The following is a 25,861-nucleotide window of genomic DNA, read 5'->3' as shown; positions in this document are numbered from 1 at the left end:
TAGACGCTCCAAGAAAAACCCCCACCTAAAAATCCATATATTTGTTCACGTTTTCTTCCTGAGTCGTAAGAATCATCCCATTGTAAGAAATCTGCTTGTGATAGGGCTAACAAACAACCCTTTGAAATAGCAAAATTCGAAAAAAAAAAAAGCCATTGTGCCCTGGCTCCCGGCAGTCGGGAAGTCTGGCGCGCTCGGGGTGGCCTCGGGGCCGGGCGCCGAGTTCGGCTCCTTAGCGTTAGGCCGGGGCCCGGGGGGCGATGAACAGGCCCGGAGGCCCCGCTCCCCGACACACAGGCAGACACTTGTCACTCGCCGTCCCCCGCCCGACCGTCATCGGAGACGACGGGGAGCCCCGGAAGAGTGGAGGTGGAGCGGGGCGCGGGCGGGCTGGTGACTCTGACGGAGCGCGGGGGCGGGAGCGCGCTGGGAGGCGAGCCCGGGCAGCCAGGGGTTAAGTGGGCGTTGCCACCGAGGCCCTGCCCTATCGCCCCGCCCCTTCCCGGCCATATTTAGAGCTGCGGCGCCGAGAACGCAGCGTTTCTCCGCAGGCCCCGGCCGCGGTTCCTCAGTAGCTCAGGCGCCATGGAGCGGCCGGCGCCACTGGCCGTTCTGCCCTTCTCGGATCCCGCGCACGCCCTGAGCCTGCTGCGCGGCCTGAGCCAGCTCCGCGCCGAACGCAAGTTCTTGGACGTGACCCTGGAGGCGGCGGGCGGGCGCGACTTTCCGGCGCACCGGGCCGTGCTGGCGGCCGCCAGCCCCTACTTCCGCGCCATGTTCGCGGGGCAGCTGCGCGAGAGCCGCGCCGAGCGGGTGCGGCTGCACGGCGTGCCGCCCGACATGCTGCAGCTGCTGCTCGACTTCAGCTACACAGGCCGCGTGGCGGTGAGCGGCGACAACGCCGAGCCGCTGCTGCGTGCTGCCGACCTGCTGCAGTTCCCGGCTGTGAAGGAGGCGTGCGGCGCCTTCCTGCAGCAGCAGCTAGACCTGGCCAACTGCCTGGACATGCAGGACTTCGCCGAGGCCTTCAGCTGCGCGGGGCTGGCGAGCGCGGCGCAGCGCTTCATCCTGCGCCACGTGGGCGAGCTGGGCGCAGAGCAGTTGGAGCGGCTGCCACTGGCGCGCCTGCTGCGCTACCTGCGCGACGACGGGCTGTGCGTGCCCAAGGAGGAGGCCGCCTACCAGCTGGCGTTGCGCTGGGTGCGCGCGGACCCGCCGCGCCGCGCCACGCACTGGCCGCAGTTGCTCGAGGCCGTGCGTCTGCCCTTCGTTCGCCGCTTCTACCTGCTGGCGCACGTCGAGGCCGAGCCGCTGGTGGCGCGCTGCCCACCTTGCCTGCGCCTGCTACGCGAGGCGCGCGATTTCCAGGCGGCGCGCTACGACCGCCACGACCGCGGGCCCTGCCCCCGCATGCGCCCGCGTCCTTCCACCGGCCTTGCCGAGATCCTCGTGCTCGTGGGAGGCTGCGACCAGGACTGCGATGAGCTGGTTACCGTCGACTGCTACAACCCGCAGACCGGCCAGTGGCGCTACCTGGCCGAGTTCCCCGACCACCTGGGCGGAGGCTACAGCATCGTCGCGCTGGGCAACGACATCTATGTGACGGGTGAGTGAAGGAGACTGGCTGCGACCCTGGGCTACCCTCCAAGCCCCCACAGAGGTAGGAGTCCCAGGGCTGGCCGCCTCCGCTCTTGGGAGAGGACATGGACCTGGAAGAGAAACCCACAAAACCTGATCTCCCGGGACCGCACCTGAGTCCAAGCGGCCACTTCCTCCTGCCATCCCAGAGCAAGGCTGGCAGACGGGTGCTCGTGACATTGTCTAGGGTTGATACTTCCAGGCGGCAGAAAGGGCCCTTGTGTGAGCCAGGACAAGTAGTTGCTTGTGGGCCTCTGTTCTCTGTGCAGCTGGGCCTGCCTGGGTGAGCTCAATTCCTGCCGGGAGGTGCCCCCTATTTGGTTGGAAGGTTCTGGGGCATTTACCCCACACAGTGGGTGCTTTCTTTTTCTCCCCCCAGCAATCCAGGAACAGGCCCAAGGGTGACGCCCTGTGAGACACCCATCCACCCTGTCACGGGGATATTTCTCTGTCACTCGGGGCCACAGGGGACTTCTGACTCACTGGTTTGTCACTGGTGATCAGGTTCCCCTGGCTGGAACACCCACACCTTAGAGCTGTGTTTGGGTCACATAGTGTTTAGGTTGAGCTTCCAGACTGTAAACACAGTCACATGCTCCTACTGTTTTTTCCAGTTCCTTGGCCCAGACCCCAAAACACTGCCGAGTCATGGTGGGCGGGCCCCCGCCTGCTGTTCCTGGGCTCTCCCACATTTTTTATTAAGGATGAATCCCTTTTGCACATGAGGCTACCTCCCCTGGTGTGAGGAGGGGCGGTCTCTGACTGCTTTATAAGGAAAGAACCCAAGGAGTCAGGATTTGGTGGCCCTGTTACCAGACAGGGGAGGTTCAGGGCTGGTTAGCACAGCCCCTGTGCCCGTCCTGGCACATTCGGGAGGAAATTTCCCTCTGAAGCAAATGTTCTGGTGCTCTGGGGGAGCTCTGAGCTGGCCAAGGGGGTGCAGCCCAGCTGAAGGAATGCTCAGCTCTCTGGGCAAAGCTCTGTGGACTGCAAGAATCTGTCCCTCTTTACAATCTGAGGATGCCTCGTGTTGGTTGGGGACCATGGCCCCTCGGAAGTCTGGCCAGCGGCTTTGAGCAGAGAGCTCCCAGACTGGCTGGCCTTGCCCCCGCTTCTGCACACGCTTTCATAAACTTCACAGCTGAGCAGCTAATCCTTGGAGTTTAGGCAACTGGCCTGGTCACCCTACAGCTGCCTGTAGGGTATTCCATGCAGTGAGAGAACAACTGCAGCTGCCTTTGACACCGTTCTCACTTCGAAGGAAGAAGGCAGACAGAGGCAACTTGTGTTAGAGCTTTGTCTTTTCCCGTTCAAAGTCCAGGGCAATCAATAGAAGGCTAGAATGTCCTGCTGCTCTGCCGGGTGGTGCTAGCCTAGGAGAAGATCCCACAGCTCCCAGGATTCCTGGATCGTGGAGATTTTGGTGTCTTGAATAAAAAACCAGTTGCTGTCAAGGTGATTCTGATTCATGGTGACCCCATGTGTTTCAGAGTAGAATTGTGCTCCATAGGGTTTTCAGTGGCTGATTTTATAAGACATAGGTTGCCAGGCTTTTCCTCTGAGGTGCCTCTGAATGGACTCAAACCTCCAACCTTTTGGTTAGGAGTGAATGTGTTAACCATTTGTACCATTTAGGGACTCTGGTATCCTGAATAGGCCTCGGGTTTTTTCTTTATGATACATCTAGCACCACTTGTTTTTTCTTTAAGTTCTTTATTCAAATTAAAAGGAGCCTTGGTGCTCTTTAGCCAATGGTTAAGTGCTGGGCTGCTAACTGAAAGGTCAACAGTTTGAACCCACTCTGCGGGAGAAAGACCAGGCGATCTGCTTCCGTAAAGATTACAACCTAGGAAACCCTGTGAGGCAGTTCTGCTTTGTCACATGGGGTCGCTACGAATCAAAATTGACTAGATGACATCTACAGCACCACAGCATTGAAATAAAGAATTCATATAGAAAAATATACAGCATTCTTGTACAGCTTGATGAATTTTTACAAATGGAACACACCTCCGATACTGGCCCCAGAAGTCTCCTTTGGAGCATTACTTTTAGGGTCAGATCTCTTTCTTGTCCTGGCACAGCCTGGGTCAGGCCTGCTAGAAAGCCTAGAATTGAGTGAGCACGTCCCTCCACACCAAACGCCACACTGTGGTTCCCAGGAGAAGTGACATAGAGACCCTAGTGTCCCCATCCAGTTGAGAGGTGCTTCACAGTGTATCTCGGATTGAGACTCTGGGACCTTTGTTTGGCCAGCAGGGGTGTGACACAAAGCAGGGCATTGTTTTATGGGGTGAAGTTCAGTCCTGGCCAGTGGTCAGCGTATGCATTGCCTTAGCCTCAGCCCGGGACACCTGGGCTGGGCAGGGGGAAGAGAGGATGGGACTTGGACACGTGTTGAGGTTGAAGCTCAGTGAGCTAAGTTACTCTCCAGGGAAGGCCCCACTGAAATTTAGGAAGGTTCAGGATGGGCTGACTCACACTAGGTGGGCGTGAGCTGACCTTCTCCATTGTGCGCCCGGCAGGCGGGTCTGACGGCTCGAGGCTCTATGACTGCGTGTGGAGGTACAACTCGAGCGTGAATGAGTGGACAGAGGTGGCACCCATGCTGAAGGCCCGCGAGTACCACAGCTCCTCGGTGCTGGATGGGCTGCTCTACGTGGTAGCCGCAGACAGCACAGAACGCTACGACCACACTGCCGACTCCTGGGAAGCCCTGCAGCCCATGACCTACCCCATGGATAACTGCTCCACCACTGCCTGCCGTGGCAGGCTCTACGCCATCGGCTCCCTGGCCGGCAAAGAGACCATGGTAATTCAGTGCTACCACCCGGACACAGACCTGTGGTCCCTAGTGGACTGCGGCCAGCTCCCACCCTGGTCCTTTGCCCCCAAGACTGTGACGCTGAATGGACTCATGTACTTTGTCAGGTGAGTCCCTGGGTGCCGACTTGCCATCTGCCCAGCATTTATACCAGGCCAGGCCCTGTGCTAATAAGCACATCACCACTGTTCTCCCCATTTCACAGATGAGGAAACTGAGGTGGAGCTGGGATTGAGTTCAGGTCTTTCTGACTCGAGTGTTTGCTACACCCCGTTTCTTAGAGTGGTTTCTGTGGGCTTCCTTGTTGTATTGGTCAGGTGATGCCAAGTGTGTTGTAGTTAGGCCTTTCAGAGAACTTTTTTGAGGTTCATAGAAGCCAAATAAAACTGTCCCTATGTGCTGGACTTGCACTTGGAGAATCCCGTTAAGAGCTCTGGTTGTTCTCACATGACATTTGTTAGAGGAATCTGTCATACCTAGAAGGGATTTTGAATTTGAAAAAAGCAGGAGGAGAGCTTGTTTGCACACTTGAATCTGGGAAGGCATGGCCCTGACCCGCTAAAATGCAAAGCAGAGTGTTCATGGTCAGGCAGGTGGGGGACCAGCTCCCACCACCACTATGTGAAGCATCCTTGTGTGTTGAGCCTGGATGGCACGAGCAGTTTGCCCTTGACTACTAACCTAAAGATCGGTGTTTGGAACCCACCCAGTGGCTCCATGAAAGAGGCCTGGCGAACGGCTTCCATAAAGATGGCAGCCAAGCAAACCTTGTGAGTCAGTTCAGCTCCATAGCACGTGCGGTTTCCATGAGTCAGGGGACTGACTCCACAGCAGCAAGTTTGGGTTTTTAGTCTTTTGATGTTGAGCATTTCTAGCAGGTTCTGTCTTTGGGCTGGAGGGCAGTACCATGCCCTCTCCTGCCACCTGCCTGGCCGGGGCCTAGCACCAGGAGTACTCGTCAGTCTTTGTGGACTGAATGGTATTCTCCAGGGCACCTGCAGCTGCTCTGGACCAGGGAGAGGCCTGGTACTGAGCAGCTCTGGAGAAGGATTCTAGAGCCTCTTGTGGGAATGATGACGATGTTAATTTGTGCCAAGCCTGTGTGCATGTGGACACGGTGACCTCTGTGCTGCTGTCTCCATGTGTGTTCACGTTTGATTGCCATGACTGTCTGTTGAGCTGGGCATTACTGTTGTCCCCATGCACAGATGGCAAAACAGAGGCTTAGGGGGCTAGAGGGACTTGTTGATAGCCACAGGCTCTAAGTGGTGGTACAGGTTTGAACCAAGGACATCCAACCCAGATCCCCAAGTGTAATGTCACTGTGTTCACAGCAGGGCTGGGCAGGAGGCAGCATGGAGTGGACAGTGACAGCCAGTGGTCACCGTGTATCTTCTGATCTTGAAGACCTGACTGGTCATAGCCAAATGCCCTCTCCTTGCGGGTCAGCGGGAACCCAGGAGGGAGCTAGGAATTCCCTGCCTGCTGCACACAGCTTCTGTGTGTGTGTGTGTATATGCGTATACTTGCTCTGTGTGTGTGTATACATGCATACACCTGATGTGTGTGCTTGTGTATGTGTGTGTTTATGTATATACATGCCTGCTGCTCCCCTTCCTGGCCCAGAGCTTTCCTGGGACCAGGAATGACGAGGCGGCTATGAATGACTGTCCCCTCTGCCCCCTTTTTGGTCTGGGATTTGAATTGGGACCTTGGTGGAAGTCAACTCTTTGTTCTGGTCCCCTTGCCTCTCATTCTGAGCAGCAGTGGTCTTCGACCCCTAATCCCAGCCTGAGGCTCCTTCCAAGGAACAAGCTGGGCTTTCCGGATGAGCAAGCACCATTGGGAATGATTGTGGGGTTGCTTGTCACGCGAGTTGCTGAGGGGCCTGGCATTGCCATGTGCCAGGAGCCTCTGGTCTGCCAGAAAGCCCTGCAATCTCAGCCAGCTCCTAAGCCTGTTATAAAACAGCATCTGACCCTTCATCCACTTCTCCCTCCCAAGCCGTGATAGGTATCCTCAGAGAGGGGGGTGGGGATGCTATAAATACAGCTTATCAGCATGCCAGGGCCTTTGCCCCAGCCCCTCGGCAGCAGTTCCAGGACAAGTGTCTTTGAGAATGTCCTCCTCATCCTGAGGTTTTGGAGCATGACATGCCCAAGGGCCACTCTGTCCCCATCAGGCCAGTCTGCTTCTCTTCCTGGTGTAGGTCACCCATCAGCTGCTGAACTGTCCCATATGGAAGTGTTAGGGTAGAACCTTACTCTTTAGGGGTGGGTGGGAAGAGGCAGGCCCAGAATTTCCTAGATGAGGAATGGGCGCCTGGCCTGGCCTGAGTGGAGATTATTTGAGTGGCAGAGAGAAGCTCCTGGGAGCCAGGGCAGTGCCTGGAGTCTGGGTCTAGTGCCATTTGAGTGTTGGTCCCAGGGCCGCCCCTGCTCACAGCACTTCAGGGCCTCGTGAGCTTTGGTGCACAAAGCAGGTGACTCCCGCCCCAGAGTCCACCTGCTTCTGGGTAGCTTCTTCCAGAAGGTGCTGTCCCCAGGGAGACAGCCAGTGCTGCATGGGGGCCATAGCCCCTTAACTGTCACATTCATGACTTGAAAGGGCTGCTGTCCTGGGCTCTGGGCGTGACCAGCTGGCCCCTCCCCGCAAGCAATGCTCCCATCTTAGCTCCAAGAGAGGTGGCTCCTGGGCTGGATGTACCACGTCCAGCGGAGGAAGGAGCCTGGCTCCTACTGGCTACAGCTTGGGGGTCTTTGCTGGGGTGGGAATGGGAGGCCTGGGGAAGACAGCCTAGCAGGTTCCACTGTTTAATTATCATCATCGTATGGCCCACAAAGAATGGCTTTTATACTTTGGAATATTTGGAGGCAAAATCAAAAGAATGCTATTTTGTAACGTGAAGATTATAGGAAATTCAGATTTCAGTGTCTCTAAGTCAAGGTTTACTGGGACGTAGCCCATTTGTGTATGTATTGTTTGCAGCTGCTTTTGCACCACCACAACAGAATTGAGTAGTTGCAACAGAGACCATCTGGTCCACAAAGCCAAAAATATTTTCAGTCTGGCCTTTCAGAAAACGTTTGCTGATCCCTCCTATTAGTTTCCTGTGGCTGCCGTAACAAAGTACCACAAACTGATGGCTTAAAACAACAGGAATTTATTGTCTCACAGCTCTGAAAGCTAGGAGTCTGAAATTAAGATGTCAGCAGCTCTGTGTTCTCTCTGAAGGCCCTGGGAGTGAATCCTTCCTTGCCTCTCTCCTAGCTTCTGGTGGTTCCCAGCAATCTTGGCATTCCTTGGCTTATAGCTGCATCACTCCAGCCTCTGCCTCTGTCTTCACGTGGCCGTCTTCCCTGTGTGTCTGCATCTCCTCTTACAAAAACTCCAGCCGTATTGAATCTAGGGCCCACCCTAATCCAGTATGGCCTGGTCTTAATTACATCTGCAAAGACCCTATTTTCAAATAAAGTCACGTTTATAATACAGGGGTTAGGACTTCAGCATATCTTTTTGGGGGACACAATTGAACCCATAACACCCCTGATCTATGATCATTATCATTATCATTCTACTGCTATCACTATTTTTTCCAAGTAGTAACTTTGCTTTTCAAGGCTGTGCATTTGAGCCTTTTATTGTAGGGAAAGGAGGGTGTCAAACAGGCTGAAGGATCCTGGCCCCAAAATGCAGGGCATTGCTGGTCTCTTCATTTGTGTAATCGTGGTTATCATGCCAGGCACCGAGGACACAGCAGTGAATGGGCCGGGTATTGGGGGCTTACGGTGGTGGTCAGGGCAGTGGCTGAGGAATGGTCAGGGTACGTAGGGGTGTGCTGGGGGCAAGAGGTCTGGTCTGGACTGGTTGGCTATGGTGGGTTCCCTGAAGAGGGGGCTCAAGTCAGAATGAGAAGGGTAAGTAGGAGACTTGGAGGGGCAGGGGTGAGGGGGGAGTTTATTTGGAAGCCTGAGGTGAGATGGAACGTGCGAAGTCCAAGCACCGAAGGAAGCCAGTGTGGTCGCAGTGAGAGCTGGGGGCAGTCATGTCAGTGCTAGGTGGTAGAGAACCAGCCAAGGGTGTAAGTAGTCGAGGGGCTCGTCCTTTGGGCTTGTGGAGCAAGGCTGGGTCATGGTCTTGTAGCCCTGGGCAGTACCAGGCTGGCATGAGCATCTGGAATTGGTGCCTGAGAACCAGGATATGGTCCTGCCCAGCCAGTGGGGCTCCAAGTGTCATCAGAGAAACCCAGCTGGCTTGATGGAGCTATGGTTGGAAGACCCCACAGGAGAGGAGCTTGCAGGGCTGTGCTCAGGGACCCGACTCAGTTAGCCCTTCCCCTGCCCAGGGTGCTTCCTCCCTGCCCTGACCAGCTGCTCCCTCATTTCCTCCACAGGGATGACTCCGCCGAGGTGGATGTCTATAACCCAGTGAAGAACGAGTGGGACAAGATCCCATCTATGAATCAGGTGAGTTTCCTGATGTGCTACATCGGACATACAGGGTGGACTTGTTTTTCGACTGAAGTGTTGTCAGTTGATAGACGGTGGTGGGCAGGGCCCTGTGTGGAGTCTTCAGTGGCTGTTACCTCATGTAACAGAGTGGGTTCTGTTGTTCTTGAGTTGCCCTTGAGGATTAACTAAGGCACAGAGAAGTTAAATAAGATCCCAGGCCCACACATCTCAGTGAGTTCATTCATTCAGCTGGTGCTGATTGGACACCTCTGGGCAGGCACTGTTCTAGGTACTGGGGACACAACAGAGAGTCAGACAGACAGAAGTCCTGGCCCTCGTGGAGCTGACAGCATAGTGGGGAGATGGCAGTGGTCACTAGTAGAATGCCCCATCTGGCACCCTGTGTAAGTGCTAGGGGAGGGGGCCAGGGCACCGGGCTGGGGGAGGGAGTGGACATTGCTATTTTGGCCTCACTGCTAAGTTGACTTTTGAGCATAGACCAGAAGGACATACAGGAGTGAGTCATACAGTTATTGGGAGAACAAATGTTGTAGCAGAGGGAACAGCCTGTGCAAAGGGCCTCTGGTGGGTGTCCTAGTGTGTTCATGGACCAGCCAGCAGTGCAGAGTGGCTGAGTGAACAACGGGGCAGTGGAGGAGAGATGTGGTCAGACAGCAGGTCTCTGGTGACTGACCCACTCTTAACTGCCCCCATCCCCAGGAACTGACCTTGGGTGGGCGTTTACTGAGCACCTGCTATATGTTCTGAAACAGGACACCAGTATGCCCAAACAGCTGCAGAGAAGACTGCATGGGGGAGGGAGCTGCCTGAGCCTGAGTGGGGTGATGGTGCCTGGAAGGCTTGGCCACACTTGGCCGCTGGGTACTTTTCCTAGTCTCCGACACATACCTGCACCCTCCTAGGTCCTTCTTTTCCGTCTTACTTAAAATTCCCCAACCTGTTCTCATGAGACCTCTGCATGGCTGATGTCACAATTTCTGACATAACAGCTTAACATTTTGTTTACATTTGGCATCTGTAACTTTATCATTTTCCACCCAATAGTTACACATACCCATTGTAGCAAGTTTGGGAAAGATGGACTAGACGCCAGGCTCCGGGGTCAGGCCCCAGTTCTACCTCTGTCAGCCACAGAAGCCTCACTTTCCCCATCTGTAAGGTGAGGAGAGCAGTAGTTCACACGCAGAGGGTTGCTGCAGAGGTCACATGGGATGATCTCTTGTGCGGGGCATGACCTGTGCCCAGGGAGACTCTGGCTGTGTCCGCAGGGGCCACCCTGACTGCTATAGGGAAGGATTACCCACCAGTCCTAGCATGGTGTTGATTCCTGGGGAGTCCCCCATTTTCCTGGCCAGGTATAAGCAGGACATTGGCCTGTCCTAGCTGAGTTGTTCCCTGGAAATTCTGCACAGGATGGCTCCCAGTACTGCTTCCAGAAAGTACCATGGCTGCCCCTCTGCGGGACTGACAGCTTCCTGCAAGGTGCTCATGGCCCAGCCTGGGAGGGGGCTATGCCCTGCCCTGGTGCCAGCCTCCCCTCACCTGTCCCCCTTGGCCCACAGGTGCACGTCGGGGGCAGCCTGGCCGTCCTGGGTGGGAAGCTCTATGTCTCTGGTGGCTACGACAATACATTTGAACTCTCGGATGTGGTGGAGGCGTACGACCCAGAGACTCGAGCCTGGAGCGTGGTGGGGCGGCTCCCGGAGCCCACCTTCTGGCATGGCAGCGTCAGCATCTTCCGCCAGTTCATGCCCCAGATGCCCTCAGGCGGGCGCGGCTTTGAGCTGGATGGTGGCAGCCACGAGGTGAACTTGGGCCGCCTCCAGCAGCCTCAGAACCTGGACGAGCTGCACTAGCCCTGGCCTGGCCCAGGGAGGGCCTTGGTGCAGGTGACATGGCACCTGTGGAGGGGCAGCAACCCTCCTTCATGCTCGAGGACAGTTTGGGCTCCCCAGGTGGAGCGCGGGCCCTCAGGATCCACCACCTGGAAAGTTTCTGTGCATTTGGAGCCTAGAGTCATGGCTGCTGGAGCTGGAGCTGGAGCTGGTTACAGATGCCCCTCCCTTGGTCGCAGAAGAGCCACCCCCTGCCAGCACGTGTCTCTGACCCCACCTGCGGGTCCCCAGCTCACTATCGCAGTGCACACCCCTCTTGCTGCCACCACCTGTGCCTACTTGCTCCTACCTTGGGAGAAGAGGCCACCTGTGGGGGGTCCTGTGAGGAGCCTCAGAATGACCTAGGCCTGCCTTCTTGGGTATCCCCATCTGAGCCTGGAGCACCAGGAGTCAGCAGACCCTGGCTGTACACGGGGCTCCCCAGCTCCATGTCTGGTGCTGGCCCTCCCTAGGGGTCAGCTCCCCAGATGGAGGAAGGTCCTCTTGCCCTCCTAGGGTCTCCCACCAAGGCCCCTCACAGGTGGGGCCTCCAGAGGTGGGTGCAGGGCAATGGGACTGTGAGCAGGACGGTGACATTAAAGGGGTCTTTCTGTGTCCAGAGCACAGGCCGTGGTGGAGGCTGAGTCTCCTGCCCATCCCCCTAGCTGGCTGGTGTATCCTTACCTGGTGTGGAAGCCTCTGCTGGGCCTGTGTCCCGGACTGATGAAGGAGGGTGAAAACCTCCAAGTACAAGGCCAGAGCCCTCTCTAGGAGACCCTGGGAGTCTCATGGAGCCCAGCCCAACAAATGAGCAGACGTTTGTACATGGTTCCCGGGGCCCTGCCCTGAGCCCGAGCCCTCACTGTGCCTGCAAGTAGAGAATTCTGTCACCTATACAGGAAGTCTGGCAGGGAAGCCTCGGTGACTGACTCCAGGGTTTATAATACCTGCATGTCAACCCTTCCTTAAAGAGGAGGGGAAGCTAGGAACACGATTAGATTTGTTTGGTTTTTAAGTCTATCAAAGTGCCACTGCTGAAGCTTTCTGTGGGGCTGGGATGATTTGAGGTTCCTCAGAAGCTCAGGGCCAGATCCGGAAGCAGGGGGCAGGAAGAGCCTCCAGGAAACACTATGGCTCAGGGAGTCCCTGGTTGTCTCCCTGTGGACTGGGTGGTTTGTCTCCTCTAGCTGCCCAAAGTAGCCTTTGATTGAATTTGTCCTTCCTTCCCAGTCGGGGACATTTGGGCTGCGCGTTCCTTATTAATCAGTTAAAAGGAGATGTTTATGGAGTTGCCTTTTCACAGTGACCTGACTTTTGGAGCTGTGTTCTCACCAAAAGAAAAACAGATTCATTTCAGGACTATCACTTAACAAATTGCATGTAAAACCCTTTTAAGGATGGCACACATGGTCCCAGGAGAAGCCTTGTTGCCTGAATTTCTCCCAGTTGAGACACTTGCCTTCCTTCTCTTGCGTGTTCACGAGAAGCCTCTGGCAGGCTGCCTGAAGTGAGGACTCAGGGAGAACATCCTCCATGCCCTGCGGGGTCAGTCACTGTCATTGATGAGCTCCTGTGCACCTGGCGCTGTGGGAAGGAGTGGGGTGGGGGAAAAAAGGACCCTGTGAAGGTGTTCACAGGGTCAGGCCTTGGCTGGGGACTCCTGTTGGCAGCATGGAAGTGGATCTGAGCCTCTTGGCGTCAGGCCCCTCTGACCGAGGTGCTTGTTTTGTGCTCCAAGCCTGTGCCTGGGGGCCCTCTACCGCTCACCCCTCACCCCTCCTGGTCCAAGTCTGTACTCTCTGGGAGAGTCAGGGCTTGCCTGTCCTTGTACCCCAACAGCCAGCTGTGGTCCCAGCCCAAGGGGGCCACTGAGCCCAGAGAACTGTGTGGGTTTTTTCTGGCCCCAGTACCTGCCTAGCAGGCTGGGCCCACCTAGAGGTTGTCTGCGTACTGTGATGCTGGCTGTCAGCCTCTTTACAGGCAGAGAGGCCTTGGCTGCCCAGGTGCCATGCTTGTCCCCCAGCAGCAGGGGTGGCAGGGCTGGGAGGAGGCCGCTTCCTGGCTCTTCCACCTCCCCCATCACTGGATTGATCAGGCCCTGTATATATACCAGGCAGAGAGCTCAGTTCAGAAAAAGTACTGCCTGCCCCTCAAGGAGCTTTCAGTAGATGTGATAACAGCTAAACTAAGGTCATTTCTGGGAGGTGGGGCTAGGAAGCTTCCCAAGGGAGGGATGTTGGTCTCAATCATGTGGAAAGGATACCTAGTGCCCCTCCTTGGGGCCTGGCTGCATGGGCACCATTCTTACCACCCCCATGCCTGTCTGCTAGAGGCCCCCTCAGTAGCCTGAGAAGGCTCAGCGGGGACTACGGCTGTACTTGTAGGAGCTCTTTCCACCTCCTCCAGAAGGGGCTAATGATGGCATCAAAGAGGCAAGGATTTTCCAAGGGCCAACTTAGGGAGTAGTATAAAGTAAAGCTTTTTTGTTGGGACAGGATTGCTTCAAATGCTTTCTTTCTAGCTCATGCACAGTTGCATTCCAGCTCTAAGATCTATGCCCAAGCTGGCTCATGGGTTCCCTTGAGTTTGAGGCATCCATCTAGTGTTCCTTTAGGAAGCTTTCTGGTGGTGAGGGGGCCTGGGGCTGGGCTGCAGGGCGGCCAGTATCCTGCACTCCTGTTCCTTCTGTTGACTGCTGTCTCGTGACTGACCACGATTATACCACCATTATACCACACAGTTTGGCTGCTCAGATGATGGATGATTTTGGTATGGGCCACTGAAGACAGGGATGGGGCTAGGTTTGTATCCCCCTCCCGCGTCTGCTTGCCAGAACTGCCTGGATCCTCACCACCAGGACCTTGTCTTTCAGAAACTTCTCCCTTCCCTCCCCACTCCCCCTTGCCCTGGGTTCTAGGCTGTAGAGTCCCCACCCCTTCAGGATATCTGTACACTGACCTTGGGACAGATACCGGGCTGGCTAGGGATGTGACTGTCTCTCCATGTTTGTGTGTACAGAACTTTATCCATCTACAAAACAAGTTATGAAGATCCAGTGACTAGTATTTAATGGTGATCTACTAAAATATTCTGTATTTATATGGTTTCAGAGGTTCTCTTACATAATTAAGGACACTCTCCCTCCAGTGTCCACATCAAATTCCACCCCAAAACGTGGGGCAGATTTGTGTATTTATTTTTGTTTGGCTTACATGTCCAGAATCCTGTGTATAGTTGTAGGATGCCTTCAAACTTTTTGAAATAAAAATATTTCCTATACGTTTGATGTCATTGTGTCATTGCTTTTATCATTATGCTGGGAATCCTTTGGATGAGGCCAAAGGTATAGGGAGAATAGATAAGTAGCAAGGAGCAGTGTGGAGAGGTCCCTGTGCTGACTGGGACAGGGCAGATCTGGGGAGCCCAGGGCTTGTGCTGTTTTATGGGACATAGTTTACAAAGTGATTTGAGTCCTTTCTCATCTGATTGTTACAAGGTATGTTGTAGTGGAGAAAGGAGAGGCCAAACCCGAGAGACACTGAGGGAGGCATGCGGCTTAATCCTTACAACTTCCAAGTGGAGAAGCCCTCACTTTACTTGACTCAGGACCTAGCTGGCTTCCGCCTCCTCCCATCCCTTCTTCCCCTATCCCCTTCTCCTAAAGTTGTATACAGGATGATGATGAGCCTGGACCCTTGGAGGTGGAGCCCTTAAAATGGAAGACTCCCAAAACAAGCTGAGTCCACATATGACACCAAGCTTAGGAATGCTTTCCACATCTCCCTCTGAGCAAATGTGCAGACCCTGCCTGAGCCGGCGGAGGGCCAGCGCCAGGGCTGGGAAGGGGAGTATCTTGAGGCTATAGTTTGTTTTTTAATATCCTTCCCAAAGCAGATCTAAAGCAGCTCATAACCTATATAGGAAAAGAAATGAGAAACCTGGGATGTCTGCAGTTGAGTAACTTCTTAGTCCTGAGCTTCCAAGGTCAAGGGTAAAGGACAGATGGTCAAGACAAGTTCTGGATCTGAAACGGAAATTTTTTCCTAGCTTCAAAGTCTAGGAGGAATTTAGCGTGCACGTGAAGTTTCAGGAAGCCACCAGTGATACGTTTACATACCAGGCTCTGCAGCTGTTGGGGTCATGGCCATCACTACTGATTCAGTTTACCTGTGCCAAGCATGGCCCTTCAATACTTACTGTGTGGGTGGGATAGTTTTAAAACTCCCCCCATCAAGTGGTAGGGCCCATGTTCCCTCCCCTTTGAATCTAGGAAGTGACTTTTTGGTGACTGCCTCAACCAGCAGCACATGACAGATGATGCTACCTGACTTCCAGAGCTAGAGCGTACACGAGCCTGGCAACCTCGGCCATCTCTTGGGACCCAGCTGCCATGCTTTGAGGAAGTCCAGGCAGCATTGGAGAGGAGCCCAGGCCCTGCACAGCCCGGGCAGAGCTCCCAGCCAACAACCAGCCAAAAGCCAGCACCAACTTTCCAGGCAGGTGCATGACCACCTTGACAGCAGATCCTCAGCCCCAGTGAAATTTGGGGTGGTCTTTTATCCAGCAGTAGGTAACTGGAACTGTGGGTTTTCTCATTTAATCCTTGCCTATGAAGCTGTATTGCTCAGCCCATTCAAAGATGAAGAAATAGAAGCAGGGAGCAGTTAGTAACTTGCTGAGAGTTGGGAAAGAATTTAGGCTCAGGTGCTCTGCCATCAGCACCCACACACTCTCCCTCAATGCCACGCGGCACCCCACCCCACAGCTCCCTGTGGCTGGAGAACCTGGATACCAGGGCTGCAACCAGAGCCACCAAGGCCTGGCCTTCCCTACACCCCAGGCCTCCTGTATAAGCAACCAAGCTGGGACTCCCATGAGGGAAGGGTCACCTCTGGCAGGCATGTGCCAGCCAGGGTCCAGAGTTTGCCTGGCCGTGAGCCCAGCCCTCCTCAGACCCCAGTGTGATCGGCTATGCTAACTGAGCCTTGACTAGCCAACAAGGCCATCATCAGAGGCCCTGGCCACTCTGATTTCATTCCCAAAGGCTTAGTGATGATTTCTACCCCGACTAGCTGTTACCACCTCAACTATGAAATAGCCAACACTATAGCCATATCTGGCTAATGCTCCCAGTTCTAAAGTCCTGGGAGAATGAGGGACAAAATAATAGATGTAAGAGGGTCTGGGGCCAGAGGCCTGGCCCACAAAGCTGCCGTCTCCAGACAACGTGGAAGAGAACCGCTGGCTGAGCTGTGTACTCTGGAAGGGTTAGGCAGGGCCCCACTTCTTGACGGCACAGAGGAGGGGGCATCACTGCAGTCCTGATCTGGGGAAAGGACTGCTGGTTATGCCGGAACACCCAAGTCCAAAGCCATGTGGTTTATTGGGGTGTGGGGCCACAGGACCAGGGCGGGCTATGTGTCACAATCCTCAGAGATGGCGGCTGTGATGATGAGTGAGGGCTCCATGACACCTGGGCTGGCAAAGCTCTCATCTGCACACAGTCTCTGGCCAGGAAGCTGGGAGGCCAAGCTGCCCTGGGCCAGGGACTCCACGATCACCTCAGCTGAGCCCACCTCCAGCTCAGCGGGTGGCTGGAGCGCCACCACCACCATCTTCTCGTCCTCAATGATCAGGTTCCGGAGCTTGCGCTGCCGTGGGTTGTAGTTCTCCACTCGGTCATGGATCTCCATGTGTCTCCGCAGGTGGGCCTGAGGTAGAGGATGGGGGGGAGCTCAGGGCTAGTGGAAGGTGGGCCTGAGATGAAGGGAAGGGGGAACTCAGGTTTTGGAGGGTGAGCCTGAAGTAAAAGAGAGAGCTCAGGGCTGGGAGAGGTGGACCTGAGATGAAGGGAGTGGGGAGCTCAAGACTGGGGAGCGGGGGGCCTGAGATGAAGGGAAGGGGGAGCTCAGGGCTGGGGGAGGCAGGCCTGAGATGAAGGAAAGGGGGAGCTTAGGGCTGGGGGATGAGCCTGAGGTAGAAGATGGGGCTGGGGAGAGGGGGGCCTGAGATGAAGGGAGGGGAGAGCTCAGGGCTGGGGGGAGGGGGGTTTGAGGTGGAAGGGGGAGCTCGGGGCTGGGGGAGATGGGCCTGAGACGAAGGGAAGGGGGAACTCGGGTGGGGGGTAAACCTGAGGTAGAGAATGGGGGGAGCTCAGGACTGGGGGGAGGTGGGCCTGAGATGGAGGGGGGAGCTCAGGACTGGGGAGAGGTGGGCCTGAGAAGAAGGGAGTAGGGAGCTCAGCAATGGGGAGAGGTGGGCCTGAGATGAAGGGAGTGGGGAGCCCAGGACTGGGGGAGGGAGGCCTGAGGTGGAGGGACAGGGAGCCCAGGCTCAGCCCTGTGCCCTACCTGCCGGGTAAACTTGTAGCCGCACTCTGTGCATTCGAACTTCCTCACTCCTTTATGCCTCCTGACATGCACACGCAGCTGCTCCACAGCTGCAGGAGGGACAAAGGCATGAGGAGCCCTCCAGGAGATGTGGGTAGTGGGCCAGGAGCATGCCCTGAAGTTGGGACACTGGGAGACCCGGGGCTCATGGGGAAACAAGCAGAGAGCAAGGAGGGCTGAGTAGACGCCAGGAGTTGCCTACTGCTGTACAGGACCCTGCCAGGACTCCACAGCACCACCCTGAGTTCGCTACAACATAGCACCCTGGAGGACCTGCCCACCTCCACTTCCCTCAAAGCAGCTCCACTCTCCTCTGCTCGATTATAGGGTATAAGAAACTCCACCAGCGGAAAGGTTCTGCTGCTGGAAATGAGTAAGTGAAAACCACTGTTGTGCCTGGTCTCTCCCCTGAAAGCCCTCCACCTCACGTCAGCAGGAAATGCAGGTGATCCAGACCTTCCTCAGGGAAGGGCAAGGGTGGGTGACCTTCTGCCTGCCCAGGTACCTTTGAAGGTTTTCCCACAGATCTGGCAGAAGTGGGGCCGGCCCTCCTGGTGGCGGCTGGCAACGTGCCGCAGGAGGGGCCCCTTCTCGGTGAAGCGCTGCTCGCAGAACTCACAGCTGAAGGGCCTCTCACCAGTATGGGTGCGGTTGTGCTTGTCCAGGCTGGCTACAAGGACAAGCGAGGGCTCAGATGCCTGGGATGGGTTCCCAGGGCAGGGGTGGGGGGTGTGGGTAGCCTGCCTCACCTTGGGTTCGGAAGGTCTTGCCACAGAGGTGGCACTGGAAGGGCTTCTCGCCCGTGTGTGTGCGCAGGTGCATGTTGAGGTTGGCTTTCTGGGTGAAGGCGTGGCTGCAGAATTCGCAAACGTACGGCCTCTCATTCCTGTCCAGGCGGGGGACACAGGGCAGAGGCATCACTGAGGGAAGCTGTCCCCTTTACCTCCACTGCAGCTGGGAGCATGCCTAGGCACAAAGCCAAGGAAACAGGGCAAGGCCAACACAAGGCTGCTTGCACCCTTGGACTAGGCCCACGCTGCATCGGACCACCCGGCAGCAGGGGCCAGGACAGGGGCCCCACCTCCATCCCAAGTGGAAGGAGACGCCTACGGGGCCGGGAGTCACAGGACCCAGGCATAACAGGGTTCAGGAGGTGTGACTGAGAACCAAGAATTTGCCCAGGGAGACACAGAAACCCCCTCCCATCCTCTCTGCCTGGCAAACTCTTGCTCACCCACCAGGTCCCCCGCCCCAGTAAGGGAGCAGGCCCTGGATTTAGGGGCAGGGACACACTCTCATCCCACATGAATGCCAGCAAATTGCTCTCCCAGCCGGCTGGTGGCTAACCCAGGAGACAGGGAGAGGACGGCTGCCCACACCTGTGCTTGGCCTTGATGTGCATCTGCAGGCCGTTGCGGCTGGAGGCCCGGTGCCCACACTCCTCGCACACGAACAGCTTCTCGCCTCGGTGCTTGAAGGCCTCATGCAGCTGCAGCTCCGTCCGTGACAAGAAGCACTTGGCACAGGTGGGACACTGCCAGGCAGAGGGGGTCAGGACCAGGATGAGGACAGGGCAGGGACGCCAGGAGCACCTAGTCCCCTCTGCCACCCACATGGCAGCCTCCAGCCGCCTCACTCCCACAGTCCCAGCGTCACAGCAAGCCCAGCCCTGGCCCAGCACAACACGTACAGCATGGGGCTTGGGGGCTCCATGCAGCTTGATCATGTGGCTCTGCAGGTCCTTCTTCTGCATGAACTGCTGGGAGCAGGAGGAACACTGGAAAACAGGTCCCTAGTTACCTCAGGGCAATGATGGAAGCCTGGCCACCCCTGGCCATCAGGGCAGGAACCGGAGGGCAGGGCCTGGCCTGAGATGCAGGGAGGATCATCGGTCTGGTGTGAAGGAGGGGCTAAGGGCACAGTGCTCAGCTGCCCAGTGCTCTGCTCACAGGGACACCAAGCCTGCCCTCTCTGGCAGTGAAGCTGAAGTATGAGGGCACTAGATGGGCAAGGGATGCCTGACACCACCCCCATAAAGGGCTTGGGAGGAGGGGTCCTGAGGGTGCACCCCGGTCCAGAGGCTCCCCTCCGCCCATACCCCATGGGCTAGGCCTGAGCCTGACCTTGTAGGGCATCTCCCCCGTGTGGGACACCATGTGCACCCGCAGCTCCATCCTCCGGCGGAAGGTCTCCTGGCACACGGAGCATGTGAAGACCTGGCAGTGTGAGGGGCAAGCGGGGCCGGCATCAGGGGGGGCCTCTGCCCGTGGCGGCAGCCTCTGCCCGGGCTTCCACTTGCTGCTGGGAGGAGTCTGCCTGGGGGGGTGGGACGCTCGGGTGGGAGAGGGCAACACATAAACTGCCTGCCCTGACCACCACTGAGCACCGCAAACCCACCGTACCAGACCTTTCTCATGCCCAGCAGGCCTCTGGGAAGAGAAGGGTAGGGTTTTGATGGGTCCTGCCACCTGCGGCCAGTGGTGGGATAGGAGGGGAGGCAGGCTGAGAGGCCTTTCTAGCAGCTACCCCCTGTGGACACACCCCTTCTCCAAAGCCCAAGGTGGAGTGGGCCCAGGCCTGGGCAGGCAGACCCAGACTGCCTCCCAGAGGCCCTCCTGGGCTTGTCCATATAAAGCCAGGCCATGGACTGAATGGCATCCGAAGACCCTGTGGCTCTCCTTCGTCTACAGCCCCATCCAAGACAGAGTTCCCACCTGGCCCAGATGGCAGGCAGGCTGAGACCAGCAGACCTGCCCACAGGACCTGGGCCAGCCTCCAAGTACCTGTTCTGAGCGGTTCATGCAGTTCCGGGCTTCATGCTCCAGGAGGTTCTCCTTCCGGAAGTAACACTTTCCACATTTAGGACACTCAAAGGGTTTCTCCCCAGTGTGTTTCCTGCCAGGAGAAATGAAAGGGGGTTTAGGGGCTGAGGGGGCCCCTCAGCTTCTCATTCCCCCAGTGCCCCATGGCTTCCCCATGGACTAGTGGGTGCTGACCAGCAGATAGGAAGAAGAGCTGTCCTGAGGCCAGGCCAGGCTCACCACAGGGCTCAGTCAGACCCCAGAAAGCCCCAGGCAGGGCAGGCCCCTTTGATCTGGGCTGAGGAACCTACAGGGCAAGGCCAGAATGCCCCTCAGTGGAGACCCTGCAGGGCCAGTGGCCACAGCAGAGAGCAGGCCTCAAGCCCCACCTCTTCCAGCCTCACTAAGCAGCCACCACCAACCTGACCACTACAGAGGGTAAGGGGGTGATCCAGCGGGCTAGCATGCTCTCTGGAAGCAGAAACAATCTCTGGGTCCTGACTACCTGCAGAAACAATTCAACCTGCCCAGAACTTTGTGGGCTCCACATTTACACTGTGGCCAGAAACTGATTACTGCTCCTCATCTCCACTGACAACCCCCCAGTGCGGTGTTGGAGGTAAAGCAAGGAGACCAACACGGTAGAACAAAGGGAGACAGGTAGAGAGACCTAGACTGTGAGGCCATGAGGTGAGGGGCAGGCCAGCTGGCATAGGACAGTGTACCCTGCTCCTACCCCTGGCTCTCCCACGGGTCTGAACTTCAGTAGTCAGAGGGATTTTTTAAGTCAGAATGAATCACTTCTCTGTTCAAAACCCTCCAATGCGTCCCCTTTTACTCTAAGGGCCCCACGGGGCCCACGGACGCACTGTTCTATGCCTACTGGCCTGCCCCTCACCTCATGGCCTAACACCCTAGGTCTCTCCACCTGGCTCCCTCTGTTCTGGTGTGCTGGCCTTCCTGCTCTACCTCTAACACGTCAGGCTCACTCCTACCTCAGGGCCTTTGTGGCACTTCCCTTGGCCCAGAACACTCTTTCCCATTTATCCACTCGGTTACCTTCCTCACCTCAAGTCTTTGCTCCAATCTCACCTTCTCAGTGAGTCTGCCCAGACCATCTCTATTTAAAATTGCAACCAAACCCACCCTGAACTTCCCAGCCCCCGGCACTGCTCATTTTTTCTTTTTCCGTAGCGTTTCTCACCTTCTATCGTACCGTATTGCTTCCTTATTTGCTACATTTGTCATCTGTTTCACCCTGCTAGAAAATTAACTCCATAAGGAATCTTTTCGCTCACTAATGTGTCCCAAGTGTCCAAAGCACTCTTGTCTGCTACCTAGCAGATGGTCTGTCAAATCAATGAACTAAATGAACCCTGACCTCAAGGTTCAACCATAAGCAGCACCGAGTTGGCTCCTGCCAGAGGCCAGACGCTTCACTCATCCATGCCGCCATGTCACCTGTCCTCGTCACCCATCCCAATGAGGCTATCACTCCCCTCCCAGTTCCCTGGGCCAGTCCAGCTACCCGAAGCCCAAGGCAGGGACCGGGACAGTGCTGTGCACCAAAGCCTCATGCTGCGGGTGCACCCAGGGGAGTTCAAGCAGAACCCAGACCACCCCAAGCTCCTTCCCACAATGGGATGTTCCCAAGACTACCCTGGCAGCAGCTGCCTCAGAATAGAACACACAGGTACACACAGAGGTCCCACCCCAGCTCCGACACCAATTGACTGTAGGGGCTTCCTAAATATTATACCAAGAAAACTTATGTGCCTAACATTGCCTGGTCAAGAAACAGTGCTATAGGGGACCAGTGAGGTTATAGGCTGGGGCACTGGAAGGCACGTCATCTAACATCCCTAGGAACCCTGCAGAGAGACTCTGGAGCAGCACTTTCCAAAGAACTCTGCTGTAACGGAAACATCGACATCTGCACTGACCAATTTAGTAGCCAGTAGCCACATGTGGCTGCTGAGAATTTGAAATGTAACTACTGTATCTGAGAAACAGAACTTTTTATCTAACTTTGTTAATATAGCCAGATGGGGTTACTGGCTACCTTACTGAACACTGCAACTCCAGACACATGGTCTTTTATACACCACTGAACCTGTGTGTGTACCTGCGTGCTCTGCTCTGGGGCAGCTGCTGCCAGGGGAGTCTTGGGAACATCCCAGTGTGGGAGGAAGCCTGGGGTGGTCTGCGATCTGCCTGGACTCTCCTGGGTGGTCCGCCAGCATGAGACTCTGGTGCAGACTAGCATCTCCCCCAGAAACGTGGGCAGCACCCACCCTAAAGATCAGCACTGTGGCCCAAAGCCCAACCGCCAAGCTTTAGTGATATGGAAGGTTGGGCCTCAGAGCCACAACTCAGGGCCACACACTCCTCTCATCCCCTGGCAGAAGCCAGCTGGGGGTCAAGGTCCACAGTGGGTAGAACAAGGTGTCCACATACCCATCCCCAACCACAGGATTGTGGTCAGGAGGAGGAGGCGGAAGGACTCTAACCAAGCTGGGTCCTCAGTCCCTGATGAGCAGAGGCAAACCAACGCCGGCACTCTGCAGGTCTGAGAGGGCCCACGCACCCAGAAGTGGGGTGAACAGGCCCCTCCCCCAATGGCAGATAGGAAAAGGAAACAAAAACAGCATTTACCTGTTGTGGACTTTTAGATAGTATTTGCTGAGGAACTTTTTGTGACAAGTGGGGCATTCGACTGGCCCCACTGTGCCTCTCCTGTTCTCAGTGGGCTCAGCCACTGGGGAGCCTGAGCCCAGGGCTGGCTTGGCTACACAGGCCTTCGTGATTACGTTGGACTTTCTCTCGGCAGACACAGTCTCAGACTCAGAAACGTAATCGCCTTCCCCATCATCCTCAACTTGGACCACCACTTCCCACTAGAGCAGAGAGGCAGTAGAAGAGACCGAGGTCACCACAGAAATCAGCAGGGGGGGATCAGCTCCATTTCCATTCTAGGCCCCAACATCCCAGAGGAGTCCCCTCATCAGTGACTATTCCCTTCAAGGTCCCAGGGAAGTCAGTGGCTCTGTTCGTGGGAAATGGAAGCCTGGGGAAACACCAAGCCCCCGATGCGGCTCACTACACCCCAGGATCCCGGTCACCATGCACAGTGTTAACCCAACGCTGCAGGATGCGCCATCTACCTAGGTATAGAGAAAGCCTCTGTCCCAAACCCCGGTAACAAAGGTTCTCCCTTGGGGTCCAGGTGTATGCCAGAAAATGTCAGTCTTTCCCCCCTACCTCTGCCTCCCATTCCCAGCACCTCTGTGCACAGTACCTCATGACTTCCACCCTGTAGCTGAGCACCTTCAGCCTCGAGTGGCCTTGGGGGCACTTTGCAGTCCTCAGGCTCCTTGTCCTCTGGGGGACCAGGCCTCAGAGCCTGCTTGAATTTCACATGGAGGAAGGAAGGGCTCTCACTCTGAGCAGAGGGGCACAGTGGGGGCCTCTGAGGGCTGTGACTGTTGCTGGTATCCTGAGCCCTGGGGGCCTGACCCAGAGTCTCCACAACTTCCTCTTCCTCCAAGCCCTCTGGCTCTTTGAGGCAGCCGCTCCCATCCTGGGAGGCAAGCTTTCCCAGCCCACTCTGGCCATTTGGGGCCTGTCCCACCAGGTTTTTGGGCTTGAAGCTCTGGCACAGCTCCACAGCCTCTGGCACACGCAACTCCCTGGCTGCCAGGAGCACCTGATCCCGGTTCCCAGAGGTGAGGGCAAGGTGACCAGTGTAGAAAAAGTCCAGCAAGAGACCAAAGATCTCAGAGAAGCCGGCAGGGAGGACAACACTGCCACCTGAGCCATCTCCGTAGAGGCTCTGGAAGAAGTGGCTGCAGCAGGCGAGGACGCTCCAGTGCGCTTTGAACACCAGGCCCCCCACGTCGAGGGTGGCGTCGCAGTACTGGCCCGTCTCCCGCTGCTTGTTTAGCTCCTGCAGAACCTTCACGCTGTGCTGCACAAAGGAGCCGTCCATGGTCTGGAAGGGAGGAAGGCAGAAGGGGCACCTGGCCGGCCAAGCCGAAGAGAAAGCCCCTGGATGTGAGACAAGAGTAACAGGCGGTTTGCTCTCCTCAAACATTATCGGAGCGAGGGCTTGGGTCAAGGTTGGAGGATTCACGCTGAGGACAGGAAGAGACTGAGCGCCTCCAGGGGGACGGGGGACAGGTGAGCTAGCCACAGTGGGACCGGCCAGAGAGGATAGGCGGCGGGGGCGTAAGCGGACGGCTGGGGGCGGGGAAGTCATGGCAGGGAATAGGAGCGCCAGGGTCGTGAAAGGGTGCTGCTCGGAGCAATCAAAGCTTGGGAAAAAGAGGCGGAAGGAGAGGCGAGATGACACCGGACGAAGGAAGCGGCCGCGCGGCCAGGTGAGCGGAGCCCACGCCCCGCCCACAGGTCCTCAGCGGCCGGGCGGAAAGAGTCGCAATCACATGTCGGTTAGCGGCCAAGGCGGCCCGCTCCCTCCCGCCCTCGTCCCCCGCCCTCCTCACCTGAGAGGTCCTCACCGTGCCGGCCCCAGTGTTCCAGTCCCCGTCGCCCCCACAGCCCCCGGACCAACCGCCCGGACCGTACGTGCCCGACGGATCCTGGAAAGACAGCCGCGGTCTCTCTCCGCCGCCGGACGTGACGTCAGGGCGTGCTGGCCGGGGCGGGACGCCTCAGAGGCGTAGGGACTCTAGGTCCCTCTTCTGGGGGCGCCGTCACTCAGCGAACGACCAATGGAAAGCAGAAAGGGGCGGGGCCACGCCCGCGAAGTTGCCCAGCAACAGCAAGCTGGACGCCCCGTCTTTGCTGGGCTCCAGCTGTAATATGGTCCCGCCCTGACGCCCCACCCCGTCTCTAGGCAGGAAGCTAGCCAAGACCCAGACACGCATTTTCCCTCTTTATTGTGTATAGGGTCTTTGTTAGTCGGAATCCACTCTACGCAATGGGTGTGTGTGTGTGTGTGTGTGTGTGTGTGTGTGTGTGTGTGTTTTAAAATTGTGTAAAACGGACCCTGGTGGCGGAGTGGTTAAGCGCTGGGCGGCTAACCAAAAAAAGGTCTGCAGTTCAAATCCATCCACCAGCTACTCTTTGGAAACCCTATGGGGCAGTTCTACTCTGTTCCATAAGGTCACTATGAGTCAGAATCTACTAGATGGCAACAGTTATTATGGTGTTATTAAATGGCTTATTAAATGGTGTTAGGGTCGTCTGACCTCCTCTAACTTCAAGAGGGAGAGGAGAGAAATCACCGCCCAACATCAGCACAAGGTTGATTCCTATGAGGGGGAGGTCAGACATGCTTCCTGTCTGCAACCTTTTTACCAATTCTGACACCAGCTGTCCCTCCCAAGGCACTCTCTACTTCTATATTGGGTTGGATAATTGGTTGCAATGGCCACACAGAACTCAGAGACCATACTCAAGATTATTGAGTTTATTAGGGAAGGTTATAATTCAAGATCAGGAATAACTCAGGATACAGTTCTTCGGTCAGGACAGCTCCTCAGCCTTCCTCTGGCCCTCTCCCTCGGCCCCTGGGCCCCGCTGGTTCACCTCTGCCTTGATCAGGCAAGTGTTACAAAGCTCTTAACTCCCCAATAAGTGCACAGAGGCACCCTACTCCACCAGGAAGCCTCCTGCCCAAAGGCACTCAGCTCTTGCTCTGTGGGTCAGCACACCCACTGTAGCTACCTCACTCTATGGGCTGGGAAGCCCACTGCGTAGTCTTGTGCTAATCTCCTGGTTCTGCTGCCACGATTTCTCTGTCACTGCTTCTCATTCTTGCGGTCTCATGCTATCTCCAGTGTTACAGCTCTCTCTCTTTCTCTCTCTCTCTCCCCGTCTCCTGGGTCTAGGAGGTTCTCAG

At 56.3% G+C, this 25,861-nt stretch overlaps 2 protein-coding genes across 3 annotated transcripts; one reads left to right on the top strand and one right to left on the bottom strand.

Moving 5' to 3' along the window:
• Window positions 1–516: 516 nt before the first annotated feature.
• Window positions 517–12,386, top strand: KLHL21 (kelch like family member 21). The gene is made up of 4 exons (XM_004385122.3): window positions 517–1,606; window positions 4,164–4,569; window positions 8,856–8,928; window positions 10,497–12,386. The coding sequence occupies exons 1-4, from the start codon at window positions 586–588 to the stop codon at window positions 10,788–10,790; spliced, it is 1,794 nt and encodes a 597-aa protein (XP_004385179.1). The 5' UTR covers window positions 517–585; the 3' UTR covers window positions 10,791–12,386.
• A 3,784-nt stretch (window positions 12,387–16,170) lies between these two features.
• On the bottom strand, window positions 16,171–24,566 carry ZBTB48 (zinc finger and BTB domain containing 48). Of its 2 annotated transcripts, XM_023739372.1 has the most exons (11): window positions 24,501–24,566; window positions 23,297–24,045; window positions 22,654–22,895; window positions 19,981–20,092; window positions 19,321–19,413; window positions 18,888–18,974; window positions 18,577–18,731; window positions 17,947–18,083; window positions 17,703–17,867; window positions 17,159–17,247; window positions 16,171–16,519 (listed from the first exon to the last, which is right to left on the bottom strand). In XM_023739372.1, exons 2-11 carry the CDS (start codon window positions 23,984–23,986, stop codon window positions 16,223–16,225), a joined length of 2,067 nt encoding a protein of 688 aa, XP_023595140.1. In that variant the 5' UTR covers window positions 23,987–24,045; window positions 24,501–24,566; the 3' UTR covers window positions 16,171–16,222. The 2 variants fall into 2 exon arrangements, with proteins under 2 accessions (XP_023595140.1, XP_004385178.2); XM_004385121.2 differs by lacking the exon at window positions 24,501–24,566 and having other exon boundaries at window positions 23,297–24,130.
• Between the last annotated feature and the right edge of the window lie 1,295 nt (window positions 24,567–25,861).

Source organism: Trichechus manatus, unplaced genomic scaffold (assembly GCF_000243295.1).
Source record: "Trichechus manatus latirostris isolate Lorelei unplaced genomic scaffold, TriManLat1.0 scaffold00133, whole genome shotgun sequence".
Taxonomy (NCBI): domain Eukaryota; kingdom Metazoa; phylum Chordata; class Mammalia; order Sirenia; family Trichechidae; genus Trichechus; species Trichechus manatus.
This window is presented reverse-complemented; position numbering and strand designations above follow the sequence as displayed.